The 16,556-nt window shown below is 42.0% G+C and overlaps 2 protein-coding genes across 5 annotated transcripts in view; one reads left to right on the top strand and one right to left on the bottom strand.

Annotated features, from left to right (window-relative positions):
- Positions 1-748: 748 nt before the first annotated feature.
- Positions 749-3,835, bottom strand: TBCC (tubulin folding cofactor C). Its single transcript, XM_072989720.2, has one exon. It carries the CDS (start codon positions 3,138-3,140, stop codon positions 2,091-2,093), a length of 1,050 nt encoding a protein of 349 aa, XP_072845821.2. The 5' UTR covers positions 3,141-3,835; the 3' UTR covers positions 749-2,090.
- A 9,722-nt stretch (positions 3,836-13,557) lies between these two features.
- Positions 13,558-16,556, top strand: part of BICRAL (BICRA like chromatin remodeling complex associated protein) — a 42,777-nt gene continuing 39,778 nt past the window's right edge. For 2 of the 4 annotated variants that reach the window (XM_078382918.1, XM_020803719.3), the window contains exon 1: positions 14,769-15,394. The gene's annotated coding sequence lies outside the window, so the exon portion shown is untranslated. Of the gene's footprint in view, positions 13,870-14,768; positions 15,395-16,556 lie in introns of those variants that run through there. The other 2 variants (XM_020803718.3, XM_020803720.3) reach the window with 2 other exon arrangements.

Raw genomic sequence — 16,556 nt, 5'->3', positions numbered from 1 at the left:
ACAGTAAATGTTGTGACTAATACAAATATGCAAAACACATGAAAAGAGCATACTAAATGAGACCAAATGTCTGTGTAATCCGGCACTCTGTTCACACAGTGAATAGCAACCTATCAGAAAGCCACTAAGTTATTTTTAAAAATCAAACAAAAAATCAGCAGAGACGGTTGGTATAGAAACTTAAAAGTATAATGTAAACCTCATTGTTGCTATTTACTCCATAAAGGAAGATAGCTCAGCTACATCCACAAACTGCCACTCCCTTTTTTCTGTAGTTGCTGGTCACTTTCAGAAATCCATCTGGACACCTTCCTTGTGGAGCTTGTTACCATCTTCTTTGCAATGTTAACAGTCTTCTACTCTAAACAGACATTAAAAGGAAAATTTCTCAGAATTTTTGTGTGGTTGCTATGGAGACCTTGCTTTGGCAGAGCTGTCCCTTCTATGTAACTCTTTAGAGGCCAAAGAGCTTGACAGGTGCTGTTATAGCAGCAATCTATGCAACTACAAAGGAGTTTTTTTTAATTCACATTAATACGTGGGCCATTTCTTCCTTTCCAGTCTGAGTTCTGCATTCCTAGTCCCATCATTATTGTGATAGAAGTATGTGAAAGTTAAGAGGCACAGAATAAACGAGAAGCTGTTTTAAATATAAAATTCACAAAAAAATCTTAGATATTACTGATCTTAACCCACAGTAGTTATTAGTTTTCCTTTTTACTGGACTCAAATAATGCTGGAACAGAAATAAAAAACTGAAATGTATTTTTATTTCATGAGGGACAAGAATCTGTCTTTATTTTAACAGTTCAGGAAATTCTGAAGTATGCTAGTATAAATATTAAAATAAAAAAGAATGACCTTGCTTACAGTGATCAGAAATAAACAATTTTACATAGTGTTCTTAGGGAGTCAAACAATAACAAAGAAAGTTGTTACATCTAAGGAAGAATATACTTTCGTCAAAAACAAAGCAAACAGTAAAAACTTTGAAATGTTGAGACCACTGTACATTGTACAAAAAGAGAAGTGCTTTTGCAACCCATCACTGGGAAAACAAGTTCTTAGATAATGAGAAACAGAAGACAAAATCCAACCAAAGTTAAACACTTTACATCCCGCTAATTTCAGAGAAGGAATTAACCCTATGCTTAACTATATCCAGTTTCCACTGAAGTACTTAACTAAGCAGAACCATTACAGATACAGAACAAATGAATGCTATGTTGTGCATTGGATCCAGGACCAGAATATTTGTAAGTTCTAGCACAAGGTGTCTAAAGCTGACATAAACATCATACTCTCACATAATGTTTGCAGGATTCTATTTCAAATAGATTTTATACAATAAGATGTTGGTAACAGGGCAAGGGAGCTAGAGCAGAAACATGTGAAGCAGAAGTGGAGTTTTTCCGAAGAGCAAAAATCAGATAATCAGTTGAAGGCAAAAAGGTTGTCAGTACCTATGCATGTACTATTTCCAAATTGTTACCCATTATATACTGTACACTGTTTAAAAAAATAAATAGGCTATAATGGTTCCTGTATAAGCTTGTCCAGTAAACAGTAGTCACTAATAACATTTCTCCGTTTTAAACATCTCACATCAGTCTGTTTTCCAGTATGATCCTCCTTTTTAGCACCAGTTCCACTTTCATAAACAGGTTAAACAAGTTAAGCATTTGTCACCCAAATTTCTCATTTCTACTGTCCACATATAACATTTTTTTTCAGAGACACTGAGCACCTTTAAATTAACAACATTTTATCTGAAGGCGGCAATCAACAGTGGAGAAACAGTGGTGTGGCCATATAGAAGAGAATTAAAAGGGAACAAAAACAGGAGTTAGTATATACACTATCAGCTAAAGCAGGATGAATAGCTATTAAGATGAAGGGGGTGACAATATTTTGGTAATCTCATCAGGCTGCTTTAACAGATAGGGAGTACCAATAAGGTGCATGACTCTGGCCTTTCAAACCCTAGCATTACTTTCATCTCCTGGCACCAGCTTTGTTGCCAGCACAGATGGGTCGCCCCCCCCCATGCCACCCTTTAGGCATAATCGGCAGGGAAATCAAACACCCGTTCAGTTCCAGTCCCTGGCCCTCTCGTTTTCGGGAATCACACTCCAGTTCGGGGAGGCCTCATCTCTGGCCAGCCAATTGAAGTCATCCACTTGGTTCCAGTTGTTCCGGCTTCTATCCAGCCTGGACGTCTCGAAATCGGCGTCGATGCCTGCATAGGTCCAGGTGTAGGGGGCGAAGCGGATGTTGCTGCAGTCCTCCAACATGGCCCGGCTGGTCACCTGCACGTAGAAGCTGGTGTCGGTGGTGCGGTTGGTGCGGAGCTGCTGGCAAGCGAGGGCCAGCACGCAGCCGCGGCAGCCGTCCACCCGCGCCGAGGTCGACACGGGCCCGCAGAGCACCGTGCAGTCCCGGCAGTGGCGCACCAGCAGCGTGTTGGGGTTGCCCCTCAGCCGCACCCGGCAGCGGCGGAGGCCGGAGAGCACCACGTCGCGCTGCAGCAGCTCGGCCGGGCCCAGCTCCAGCTCTTGTCCCTCGGCTCCGCTGAAGCCGCAGCCGGGCTCCACCGCTGAGGAGGAGGAGGAGGAGGCCGCTGCTTCCCCGGAGTCTTGTGGGGAGTCCTCCTGAGGCGGCGGCGGCGGCGGCGGCGGCTGCTGGAGGGGCGGCGCGGCCTCTTTCTTGAGGGCAGTTTTGAAAGCGAAGCGCTTCTTGGGCTGCAGCTGGAGGCGCCGCTCGGAAAGCGCGCCCTGGAGCCGGTGGAGCGTCGCCTGCGCCTGGCGGACCTCGTACGGGGCCAAGAAGCGCACCGAGTCCGTCAGCAGCCGTTGCAGCTCCTGCAGCCGTTCCGCCGCCTCCGCCACCGCCTCGGCGTCCCGGTCCGGCCCAAGCAAGCTCTCCACGGCGTCTCGCTCTCGGGCGAAGGCGGCGGTGAAGTAGTCGCTCTGCTCCTCTTGCACCGTCTGCGCGTCCCGCTCCCGGCGCCGCCGCTCGGCCTCGTCTCGGCGCTCCGCGTCCCGCTGCTGGAGCCTCTCGGGGACCACGGGCGCAAACCCACCCGTGAGGGGCGCTCGCCCATTCTCCGCCGGCACCGTAGCCTCAGAAAGCGCGTCCATCTTTCTTCGCCCGGCGCGGCCTCTCCCACCTCGCTCTAAGAAGAACGCTGATTGGCCTCTTCCTCCGGCTTCGCCTCTGAGCGGGGAAGGAACCTTGATGAGAGCATGGGCGTGGTCTTCTTGCTTTCTTAAAGGGGCCACGGCTAAATACTGTACTCTGAGGCAGGCGAGGCAGATGTAATTAATCCACTGATAGAGAAAGGCGGAAATGTTATATACATGCGTGGGTGTGGTCGAGGCGGAATGAAGGGCGCTTTGAGCGGAAGGAAAGGATGTTATTGGTTCGGCTGCCAAATAAGGCTTTCAGTGCCAATGGTGTGTCAGTTGCTGCCGCCAGAAATAAATGATAGAAGAGCAGTTGCAGTGCATTGATCAGAGCTTGGAAAAGGGTTGGGTTTTTTTTAATCGAAAATTTCACAGTGGTGGCCTTTGGCCATGCTGAGCAGGAAATCTGGCACCTGCAGTCCGAAAAGTAACTTTTCCAAGCTCCGATATTCATCTATTGCAGCATGAACAAGCAGCTTGAAAGATTACAGAGTTGACTGTTTGGACTAAGCCTTTCACCGGTATAAGTAATTTATAGATACATTTCTGCCCTAAAGATTATTTTAAAATGCAAAACTGATATCCTCACATATAAGGAGTCTATTGGAAATTACTTATTTTAAGGCAGTTTTAAAGATATTTTGACAAATCCCCATCTAACCACCAGATTTTGCATCTTTCTCCTCCCACTCTTAAGTGGCAAGAGTTTGGTTAATCTTCTGTATTTCTGTAAATCTTTGTAAAATCTGAGCCACTGATTATTTTTTCGCATATGGGCTCCTGGTAAGTCTAAGGCAATGGCATAATAACATGGTTGACAAGAAACTACTGCTAGGATGGAATATGAAGAAACAATGGTTTTCCATAGTTAAAAGACACCCTTGTCTGACACTTTTGACTACAGGAAGCCATTCTACAGATAACACCATATTGAAAGCAGCAATGGCTTAAAATGACTTCTGATGAAAGTGAAAGGAAAAAGTGCCAAAGCAGGGCTGTAGTTGAATACTAAGACAAAAATAATGACTACAGAACCTATAACTCATTGGCAATGAAGGAAAAGAAATAGTTAAAGATACTGTATATATTGGTTAAGTCATCAAACCAAATAGAGACTGTAGGCAAGAAATCAGACAGACTTGGGAGGGCATTTATGAAGGAACTAGAAAGGATTATAGGCTATAAGGATGTTTCACTAGAGACCCAGGCTAAGATCATCAATATGATTTTAGTTCCAGTTACTATGTATGGATATGAAAGCTGCACAGTGAAGAAAGCTGATAGAACATCCCTCACCCCCAATTGCTTCAGATTATGGTGCTGGAAGAAAGCTTTGTGGAGTGCCAGAAAGACAAAGAAGTGGGTCCTAAATCAAATAAATACCATTTTTTTTCAAAGCAATAATGATGAAACTGAGGCTATTGTACACTGAGCACATAAGGAGAGAAGTATGACATGTCCCTACGTGTCCGTAGATTATTTCACTAGCCTGAGGCCCACGACACGTTCACTCCTCTACGCTGCCACCAGTTGATCTCCGTCAACAATGTTTAATTAGAAAGACTGAGGTCCATGCTGAGTGTAAAGTTGAACCAAACAGTTTATTGGTTACAAATCACATAAACAGGTTCTTCAAAGTCTTAAAATATTCAGTAGTTTTGTAATAACTTTTTTTACTCTTAACTCTCTTAACTCTTTGTAAGTTCCACACTCTTAACTGCCTCCCTTAACTCCTAACTCTAACACATACTCTAACTCCCCACTTCAGATTCTCATCTCTGACTCAAACTGACTAGCTAACTCCTCTGCCTCACCCCTCCCTTCTGTTTTCTCTGGCTCCGCCTCCCAACAGCCCATTGGTGTATACAAATAACCTCATACATGAGCCAAAGCAGGGTGATTGTCACAAGAAGACTCACTGAAAAAGACAGTAATGCTAGGAAAAGCTGAAGGCAGGAGGAAAAGAGGAAGATCAACTATTGGATGGATGGAATCCATAAAGAAAGCCACAGCTTTAAGTTTACAAGAGCTGAGCAGGAGTATTAATGACAGGACATTTGAAGATCATTCATTCATAGGGTTGCCATAAGTCAGAAGTGACTTAATGGCATGTAACACACACTCTGACAACTCTATGCTGCCATGACAGGTCAGTCCATGATGGAAGATTCCTGTGTCCTAAATATATATTTGCAAAACAGGTTCTATTTTTTAAGATAAGAATTTACACATGGTTGTTGTGGGGTTTTTTGGGCTCTTTGGATGTGTTCTGAACATGGCCAAAGAGCCCAAAAAACCCACAACAACTATTAGATCCCAGCCGTGAAAGCCTTTTTCTCCAGGTTTGTAAGAGTATGCATCACAGTTGTGATGACTCAGCTATGGAATATTCTACAGTACTTGCTGTTTTCTTTATTGAGTTGGTGACCAGAATACTGTTGCTGATTTCTTTTTGCCTAATGGAAATAATGTGAATCTTAAGTGCCCTTAATTAATGAGTTGGTGGTTGCATTCCTGTGGTCATGTCTGACTGCATGACTGGGTCTGCAATAAGGAATGGAAACATCACCTTGTTAATTAGCAGCAATTTGCCAGCAAAATTTAAGTGAGTTCCCTTACACAAGTGTTAATTGTCAACAGAATTCTGGCCTACATGTTCTTGGAGTTCCTACTCTAATTAGAATTTTTAATGCTTTATTTACAATTGTACACTGTGCTCTGATACTCATATGGATGATGTGTTATTTCTAAGTGTTTTAGTAAATAATAATAAATGATATTTTGAACTACAGTGGTGCCCCGCTTGACGATTACCCCGGTAGATGATGAAATCGTTTGACGATGACGTTTTTGCGATCACTATAGCGATTGCTAAACGATGATTCAAATGGTTTTTTTCACTTCACAACGATTTTAAAACAGCTGATTGGCAGCTCTCAAAATGGCTCCCTGCTGTTTTGCTAACCTCATTTCACAAGACAGGGAGCAGAAAATGGCTCCCCTATGGAGGATCTTCGCTGCACGATCAGGTATTTCCCCCATTGGAACGCATTGACTGGTTTTCAATGCATTTCAATGGGTTTCGCTATACTGTACAGTGATTTTGCTGGAACACATTATCGTCGTCAAGCGGGGCACCACTGTACATTGTTACAGATACCACTGTGTCAGCAGTTTATATGCAGTTGACAGAAAAAAATCAATGGGCATGCCCATGCAAATTAAAGCAAGTGTCAGTGGTACCAAGAATATGCCTAAATCCATTGAAGTATGGATAAATATGTGCAGCATACCATAGCCCAGAGCTTTCTGGACCATAACTTTCAGAGCTCCCAGTCAGCACAGCGATTGATCATGCTGCCTTGAAATTTTGTGGAACTGCAGTTTAAAAAGTAAGTTTTCCAAACTGTATTATAGGCAGATGATTGAAACCAGTTGAAAAGAATAGCTGATGAAAATGTAGTTTTAAAAACATCTTTTTACTGTGATTTTAAACCATAATACCTGTATCTCAGGCCAAGATCAATGTTCTATTTCAAGTGGATCTTCCTGCTTGTGCCAGACTTGGGAATCCTTCTGTTACATACAGCACTGATGTTACCTGTCTGTCATGGGTTTGGAGGGAAAGTTCCATCCTATGGGGAGTGGAAGGCGGGACATCAGGAGGAGGGGCTGTACTGTATATATATGTGAAGCCTGTGTGGAGAAGAAGAAGCAGGAGGAGAAGCTGGGAAGAAGAAGCTGGAGTGGGAGTCTGTGTGTCAGACAGGGTACTACTGTGTGTCAGTCAGTACCAACCTGATAGGTTCAGGTGTCTGTATGGTTAGCCAGAACTGATAGGTTCAGGGTCTGTGCTTCAAGTTGAGTGTTCTGTGTGAACCAAACTGTGTGTATGTATGATTGAGACTAAGCCACGTTACTGTATCTTATTCACTTGATCATTTTATTTTCCCTGTGTGTTATTTAAATAAACCTTGTTCTTTTATTTGTTAAAAATCCATTCCTGGTCTGTGTGACTCCTTACAGGGAATGGTTGGTGGCAGCTTAGTGAAACTGTGATATATCCCAGTAGGTCTGGAGTTTGTTACACCTTCTTCCCTCTTACAAACTTTCTGCATCCTAAAAACTGATTTTAGAAGGCTGGAAAATTCTCTGGAGCAGGATTTAACTCCCACAAAGGGTACTTCAGCAGGAGGGAAAGAGGAAGAATATCTCAGTGTTGAATGCAGAAATACACGAATGTTTACTGAAAGACACCATTGGGTTTAATGTTTAATACACATATACATTGCTTAATGTTTAATGGAAACAAATCCATATATATATTTTGGTATTACAAAATCTTAGGTGCTATCCACTAACTGTGGGGGAATGTGAAGTGCTTGACATGTTTTACTAAACCAAAGACACAACAAAACACAACTTTTCTTTGCTGTAGTGGTTCACATGTGTAGATATATGGTATATTTTTATGCTCACAGTGAGGGGTAACTGCCTGGATTTAACAGAATTCTTGCAAGCTGTAATTTTCTGTCTACGGATAGTCTCTATTTGGCTTTTATGTCAAATATAAAATTATAGCATTAGAGATTAGGGAGTTTTCCAGCCCTACATGCAGTAATACCAGTCTTTACAATTCCTCGGAGAAAAGAGTTGTAAAGGAAGGGCACCTAGCTTCTATCTTGATAGCTTACTTTGCAATGCTTCTCCAAAGCTTAACTATGATGGGTCCTGCAAGTGAAAGAGCAGTTCGGCTAGACATTGCTACAACTGCTAAACCATATAAAATTGATGATGTCTAGTAAGTGCATTCTGCTCTGCAACAGAATTGCAGTCATCTCAGGAGCAAAAATTATAGGGGCATAATAACTAAATGATTTAAATTTCCTTCTTGTAATTGATTTCTGGCGCACAGGAAGTAATAGCTTGTTTTGAATAGGATATAGAAGGGCAATGTAGTTTTTAGTGCATTACAGCACTTAGCTGGCTCAGTGCTCACAAGTTAATGGATTCCTGTTTTTGGTTTTTAAGAGAGCATGAAAAGACTGCGATTCCTATCAGCAGTGTCTCTTATGGTTGTGCTAGTGCGGATGGAAACATATATAAAACCTTATAAAGCTCTGGAAAACCCACTTACGCAGAAAGAAGCAGAATGTTTTGCTTTCATATGCAGGCTGTTATGCTGGGCAGGAAGGATATATGCTAGTACTCCTTTTTCTCTTAACATTTAAAATCCTTTAAAAATATTTGTATGACTTAACTTCTTAGCTTTCAAATATTGTCTTTTTAATTATGTAAGCTGCCTTGAGTCCCTATTTAGGAGAAATGCAGGGTAAAATATTTTCAATCAATCAATCAGAAAATACACTTTTTTATTTCATTTGCACCCACTCACTGGGTTTTTATTGAGTGATTTACCAGAACCCAAGATCCCCTTTCTGATCAAGTCATTGCCATCAGCATATATGTACCAATATACATCACTTTACACTCGCTCATACTGCATCATTCCTTTGCCATTTTAGGGCCCATTTTTGTAGTTTGAAAGGATATTTACAATCACTTTTTGTTCTCAGCATCCTCAATAATGGACACTTAACTATTTATCCGTAACTTCAGACCAGTGAAGAGTAGGCACCACATATCCTTGATGGACCCCACTGCTCATATCCATCCATAGTGACAACTGACCATTTATTCCTACCTATTGCATGTTGTTGTTTGACCAGTTCTTTGACTACAAGGGAACTCTTAGGAAATTGCGAACCAGTCTGATCCTGTTCTGTGCTCAATCTGGCTATTTTTTGGTCCAGCAATGGGCTGCTTTTTTTTTCTGGATTTGGGCTAGCGTGAAGGGGACTGGATTGCATATGCATGTAAGTGTCACTTTAAAGATCACACAAAGCAAAGTGACCCTTTCCAGTGTGATCCAACATGATCCAGCTTCCCTTTTTGATCATACCCTAAATTTGATAATATCGTCACCCTTGTTTCCAGTTGGATCAACCACACCTATGTATCACACTAGACCCTAAACAATATCATTTAGGACCAAGTCGAGGGTCACAAGCAATATGAGAGAGGAGCTGCTGCTGTTGCTGCATGCAAGCTTTCTGGTTTAACTATCCTATCGCTGGGCTCTGAGGGCTCCTCAGTGCCAGGCACTGTTGATGAGCTATGCAGGGAAAATGGCCTGTGAATTCCATGGACAACCCACAAAGAGGTCCTCAGAGCCTGTCAGTTGGAAAACAGCTGAGTGTGTATATGGAAAATAGTATGCTCAACCTTGTTCTCCAGAGATCATTTCCACAGCTTAGACAGGGAAGCATTTTCAGCAGAGCCAAAAGTTAGGGCTGAAGCACCTGAAGTGGAACAGGGGTAGGAAGAACTGAAGGAGACAGAGATGGGGCAAGAAAGAAGTTGCAGAGATGGGGAAAAAGCCCTGAGATCTTTGGAGATGCAGTGTTCAAGTGGCAGGAGAGTTTGAGCCTCTCTGATTGATTCTACAATTATCTTAGGATACAGTATTGAGGATCCGGAGTAGGAGGGTCTTTTTGCACCAATGTTCTGCTTACAGGCTTCCCAATGGCATAACAATACAAATGGAATGCTGGACTGCATAAGTCTTTGGTTTGATACAGATTTGATCTTCTAATGCTCTTTTGGCTGTCGGGTCATCTTTAGTCTTGATGGGTTGGGAAATGTTTATACCTATAAATAAACCAATCTTGTTTCAGATAGTTTCCATCTAAGAAGCCTTCAAGAGTCTGCCTTAGTCTCAAGTCTTTCATGACAAGTACTTTAGTTCACAGAAAAGTGTTTAAATCAAAAGACCAGGTCACAGTCAAATATGTATTGTGATTTAATTATCGCTCCATACTCTTCCCTCAAATTGCTCATGATTTATTCTTTTCCTACCACATAGCACAAGACTCCCATCCTAGTCATAATCAATTTATCTGTATGCAGTATCATATTTTCCACAAAGCACTGAGCTTAAAGTGATTCCCAAAAACAAATAATAATAATCTTAGTACTGCAGAGCTGGAAGGGACCCTATGGATCACTGAGTCCAGCTGCTGTAAAGGAGGCACAGTGGGGAATTGAAGTCCCAACATCTGGCTCCACAGCCAAATACCTAAACCACTGAGCTATTCAGCAATTCAACACAATTTAAATTATTAAAATTGTGATACAGTATAACATTAACCCATCATAACACATGATAATGGGTTGAAGTACCCTGATATGTTCTGTACCTGAACAAAGGACATACATATTAGGTTTTATTTTCTTTGTACCCTTTAGGAGACAATCCAATCTGCTCCACTGGTCAATATGTGACAACGGCCAGAATCCTATTGGTATTCGTGTAAGCTTTGTATAAGTTAATTCATGAGGTGCCAGGTTGTGTCTCAGTCATATGCTTGATTGGATACCCAATTGTGCAACTGAGAAGTACCCCAGCATCTTGTCGATTAGCGGCAATTAGCTGCAAGTTATGCAATTCTCACATGAACACCAACAGAATTCTAGCCATCATCTGTGCTCTCCATCTCTCTCCTTAAAAAAAATCTTATGACAAGGGGTCATAAATGGTTATGAGCCAGACAATTCCATCAGATTTGGTTGGGGACATGGTAGGGAGGGGTACAAATAATCTAAAAAGTTGAACAGTTCAAAAAGCTGGGCTGATTACAAAGGTCTAATGAGTTAAGGAACCTGGTAGAGGAAGGGCACCCTATGGTGCCTCACGGGTCACCCTATGGCACTCAGGGCAGCAAGGAGTGCTTGGTATTTGCACAACTACACAAGAAAGTGAAAAAAAAGTAAAGGGGAGAAACATCAACAAGGAAGACACAAGCTAACAACCTAATTGTATGGCTTATCCACTCACAGCAAAGTCCTTCTACAATCAAACCCTTAATACGAAATAATACAGTATTTCACTACATTTAGTAAATTTATCTGAGGGAAAGAACAAAGAACAGGAACAAAAATGCTCTCTAGACAGCAACACAAGTCTTCCTCTTTGCCATATGGCTCCATAAAGCGACTGAGGAAATGGATGCAAGGAGACATACATACTGTGTGGTAACCTCAGTCTGAGACACCGCCCCCCAGTGCCTCAAGATTTGGAGCTCAGGGACATTTTGGGTTTTATTGAGGGAGTTTGGCTGTAACCTGCCTTCTTCTATAGTGTCTGCAGCTCAGTCTAGTGTATTATTTTTGATTTCCCTTTTCCTTAGTTCAAAGCAATGAGCATATTTTTAGCAACATGAAGGCCGAATGGGATATGAATAATCCCTGCGGTGTTCCTCCACCCCATAACAGCCATGGAATTGCACGTAAATCCTTAATTTGGTCTGGTTTTGCACACTTGTCCAAAGATAGTACACAGTACCTTATACATATAATACATTTTAAATTTAAAATTAATGTAGAAATTTCAAAACTTAAAAAGGAACATCATATCTTGGTCTATTAATAGCTACTATGGAGAAAGTCCCACATCTGTCTACCCTAAATGCTGCCCATAATTACCTGACTACTGCTGGTTTTCCAGTGAAGTTCACACACTGGAGGAAATGTGGTGTCAGTTTCTGACACAGTTTAGAACTAAAAGGGAAAATTAGTAGTACTTTGCTGTACACATACATACAAATTTGTGTTCTTAGAAATATGAACTTGAACACAAATGAAATGTGCAAGTTTCTTTGAAGAAGAACATACGCAAAACCCCTTAGTTCTCTTCAGAACACCAGAACCTATACAGGCAGAAGATGTGAGCCTGTCCATAAAAGCTCACATTAAAATATAGCAGTAAGTCTTTAAGGTGCTACGTTTTTGTCTTATTTTATTTTGCCCAACATGGTAGTACAGACTGACAGGGCTATCTTTTCTGAAATGATATCCATGCTATGTTGATGTACTGCTGGGCAAGATTTTCCCAGTTGTTCTTCTCTCAGCCTTAGTATTTTCCACCAGAAAGCAGATGGAGGAATAGAAAAGAAACACCAACTGGATATTCCCCCCCCCCCCACTATATGGAAGAAAACGATGGGTTGAAGACCTGCATCTGTTCATAGGTGGTGCAAAAATACAAGGTTAAAATGTAGCCATACATTCGTCTTCCTTCACATAGGTGAGCAGGAAATGTGGGTAATTGTCTCTGCTTCAATTATGAAGCTGCCTAGAGTGGTCTTAACCGACCAGATAGACGGGATATTAAATAAATAAATAAATAAATAGTTTGTATCCCTACACATCCATAATTTGATTTAAATGTATTCAAAAACTGCTTTTTTGTCTTCTGTACATAGAGAATAGGAAGATAACTTGAAAACACTGTGTGTGACATGTGTCCTTTTAGAAATTTCCTCTAGCAAGATGATCCATAAAAGAATAGTAAAGTCTGTATTTTTTTCTTAATTTAGTGGTATACCTACAAAACTCATTTTTCCATTGTTTTTAAAATAAGTATTGCCAAATTTTAAAAAAGGTTTTAAATGTATTCCATTCATCAAAAGTGCATAAAAATATTTTACACACTGTTTTCAAGTGCATTAACAATAACTTTGTAACATTAAATGAATGATGTAAAGTTTTTTTTTCAAAAGTAAGGGTAATCTTTAGTTGTTTCCCAAAGCATTTAGCAGACTTTGTTGTGAAATAGGGAAAAATCACTATTGGTTATAATGACAATTTTTGTACAAATAAGACAAAGCTGAGGTCCATGGAACAATGTTAAGAATTCTAGAATATTTAAAATTCTGATGAATTATTTGTGAGGAACATAAGACAACACCGTGGCTCCTATTTTGGCCGGAAACGTCCACATTTCCTTTGGTGTAGCCCTGCCATCCCATTTTGAAAGTTACGTGTCCAAGTATGGCAACAACGCTGAGAGAGCCATCCTTCACAGTATGAAAAGTTAGCGGGAGCTGCGCGTGGCCAGGATTTCAAAAACGAAAATTTAAAAACCGTCAGCATGCATTTCCTTTCCCCGCAGTTGAGAACCTTCTCAACTTCCTCCCTACACGTCACTTCGGTGGGAGGACAAACGGGGCGCTCCCCACCCCCCCAAAAAAAAGATAGCCGGGCTGAACTTCGCGTTTTCTTTCTCGCCAAAGTATACACCACCGTGTCCGAAAAACGGTTCGGCAACAAGCGCGCCCACATCCTATGAGAAACAAAGGCCACTCAAGTTGTTGCGCGGCTAATTAAAAAAAAAAAAAGCGGAAAGTTGTGTTTTGTTTCTCCGGGACCTGGTCAGCCGCAGCCCAGACCTTCGAAGCACACAACCCGACTCTGATGACAAGAGTTGTGAGGGGATTCTTGTTTTTAAACATTACACACACACCGAAAACCCGGTCTTATAGGGGAGCTCCCGGCCACGGTGCAAAAGCAGGCAGCTCGCTCAAGTTCTCCAGCGCCGTTCCTCATAATGCATGTGAATGTGGTGGCGGTGCTTCTCGCCGCCTGTGCCTCGTCTCCCTGTCGCTGGGTACGACTCCCGCACTGTGTGCTTGTTGTACTCGCTCGCTCTCTCTTCCTTTCTCTCGCTCTCCCCCTCTCTTTCCCCCCTCCCTTTCTCGCTCTCTCGCTCTCTCTCTCTTACACTGCCAGCCCCTGATGTGATGGCGAAGAAACCCCGTTGACAAGGCACTGCTTTTTCATGACGGTGAGTTTCCCTTTGAGTGTATTATAATTTTGTGATAAAAATTTCAAGGAAAAAAAAAACACACAACCTCCTTCCTCCCTTCCTTCGGGGAGGGAAAAGAGAGGGGGGAAATCTATCTCCAGACAGACAGAGAAGAAAGAGGAGCAAATTAACAACCAGGAGTTGCCAAAACCAGGATATTAGGTTTCAGCCCAGAGAGCTATTGGCTCTGGGGCGATGTATATAAATATATATCTAGAGAGAGAGAGAGAAAGGGAGAGGAGCGAGAGAGAGAGAGACAGGGGACACAGGGAGGAAGAAGAAGAGGGCGATTTTGCGCGGGTGGTGGTTGGTGGGCAGATGTTAATTCAGATGGAAATGAAATATTTATTTCTTTTGCAGTGACAGGCGGCGGTGGCGGCTAGAGAGGGCACTTCCAAAAATGTGTTTCTTGAAGGGGGAGAGACGAGGGAGGGAGTGAGAGAGAGAGAGAGAGAGAGAGGGAGGACAGATAAGGTTTCAGGTCTAGCCTGATAGCTGCAAGAGAGGGGGAGAGAGAGGATTGGGGTGGGTTTTCCTCTCCCCCCCTCTTGCTGATGCCATGCAAATTTAGGAGAGGAGGGAAAAAATCTCTTTTAATGACTCATTGATTGAGCCGGTTTAAAATTAGTTGTTGTCTTGTTGGGAGGGTTGGTTTTTTTTTTTTTGGACACCCCCTTGATGGCCATCGAGAGGGCGAGAAAGAAGTGTGTGCGTTTGTGTATGTGTGAGTGGTATGACAGAGAGAGAGTGTGTGTGTGTATGAGTGCGAGAGAGAGAGTGAGGAAGAGGGGGGATCGACTGTGTGTGTGTGTGTGTGTGAGGGAGAAAGAAAAATAATCTTTTCAAATCTCCTCCCTCTTTTCCCCCCTCGTTTCTTTGCTTTTCTCTAAAGCTCTCTGGTCTGTGAAGCACTTTTTCTTCCTCCTCCTCAGGAAAATGGAGACGCTTCGTCTTCTCTCTCCTGGGCGAGAGGCTGCCAAGGATTTTTCTTTTCTTTTGCCTCCCTGGTCGGATTTGGTTTCATCTCTCAGCTCTTCTCATCTTGTAATAATTTTTGCTGTATTTCTGCCACGGGCTCTGCTTTTCGCTGGTGATTTTTTTCCCCCAATTAATTTTGCTGGTCTGGGTTTTTCCTTTTGTTATTTATTCTTTTTTGGGGGCTGCGGTTTATCCTGTACTTTTGTCTATGCGTCAGTGTTAACACGGAATGGAAATGGCGATTGTTTCGTTAGATGTAATTCTGGGTCGGTAGGATTAAAAATGCATTTCGAAGTATTCGGCTGTAATTTGTATTTTAAAAATGGAAGAATAATAAATGTCCTAATCCTGTAATAACATTTTCGTTTTTGCCTCTTGATGAATGTGCATCTTTTATTTTTTCCTCGAATTAGCCTGCCAAAAAACCCCATTTTTTGGTAATTGATTTTCAGTTATGCGGGGGGGGGGGAGGAAGGATTATATAAAGAATTGATTGAAAATCCGTGAAAGGTTGGATCGTTTTGAGGTGGGTACTTGATTCTTCCCCCGCTCCTTTTTTCCCTGTTTAAATCGAGGTGGGGATTTGTTCAGGGGTGGAAAATAAACTTCAGATATAACCGTCTGAATAGTGTTCTTAAAACGGAAACACAGAGTGGATACATTCGTGAAATATAAGCTATTGCCGGTAAAAGGAGGGGAAACTGGCTGATAAGGCCTTCGGGTTTTCTGGCCCTTTTTTTGCAAAAATTGTACGCATTTGCACTATTGTTTTTTAACTTATTGTGCCTTGCCGAACCCGATTAAGAAAAAAAAATCCTTTTCCCTTCCGTGTGTCGGCTTTTAAAAACCGGGCATCTGCTTTTTGTCTCCCACTGGCGGGACTGGGAGAAGAGAAGATGGCGCTGTCTGGCTGCCAGCCAGGAGCTTGTTGCGCAGTTTCTTTCTATTCGCTTTTAATAGCTTCGCAGCCGCCATTTTGAGATGTTGATATTTTCTCCTAGGCTGGGGCGTCACCCCTTTTTGGAAATTTTATTCACTTCCTCAAAACGGATCCAAAAATATATACCTTCCTAAGCCAGTTCAAAGATAAAACGGATATGAAAATCCCCCTTCCCCCTTTTTAAGAGCTACGGTAATATTGAAGGTTTCAACCTAGAATATGCTATTTGGAAGGGTAATCTTACAGCATTTGACAAGATCGCTTGCCCGGAGCTTATAAACTAATTAAATCGTAAGCCTGGCTCGCTGTAAAATTGCATGGGTGGGCTTTGCCTGAAAACAGCTGTTTCTTCAGTCTTCGTCTCCTGGTTATGGGAATAAACGAAGGATTACCCCCATAAAATGAGTTGTTCCCTGTTCTAAACGACCTTAAACTCATAGTCTGATCAGACATGCTGTCAAATTGGCTTCACTTTCTTGAGGGGGGGGGGGCTTGTAACTGAAACAGAACAAAAACTACATATACAGAAATAAATTCATATAGTGCAAGTCAGATCTTAAATTTAGATATACTGTACATAATTTGTCAGGTAACAAAATGGAGGACTGTTGTGTGAAATTTTTACGCTCTACTGTATTTAGATCTTGCTGCTAAGAAAAGGGAAGTGTGCAAAATGTGTCCTCTTTGATACAAAAGTATTCCTTCTAATATCCAAAAAGGAACTCAACGTGTGTTTTCGGATGGAACA

This window comes from Pogona vitticeps, chromosome 1, assembly GCF_051106095.1.
Source record: "Pogona vitticeps strain Pit_001003342236 chromosome 1, PviZW2.1, whole genome shotgun sequence".
In the NCBI taxonomy this organism is placed as follows: Eukaryota; Metazoa; Chordata; class Lepidosauria; order Squamata; family Agamidae; genus Pogona; species Pogona vitticeps.
This window is presented reverse-complemented; position numbering and strand designations above follow the sequence as displayed.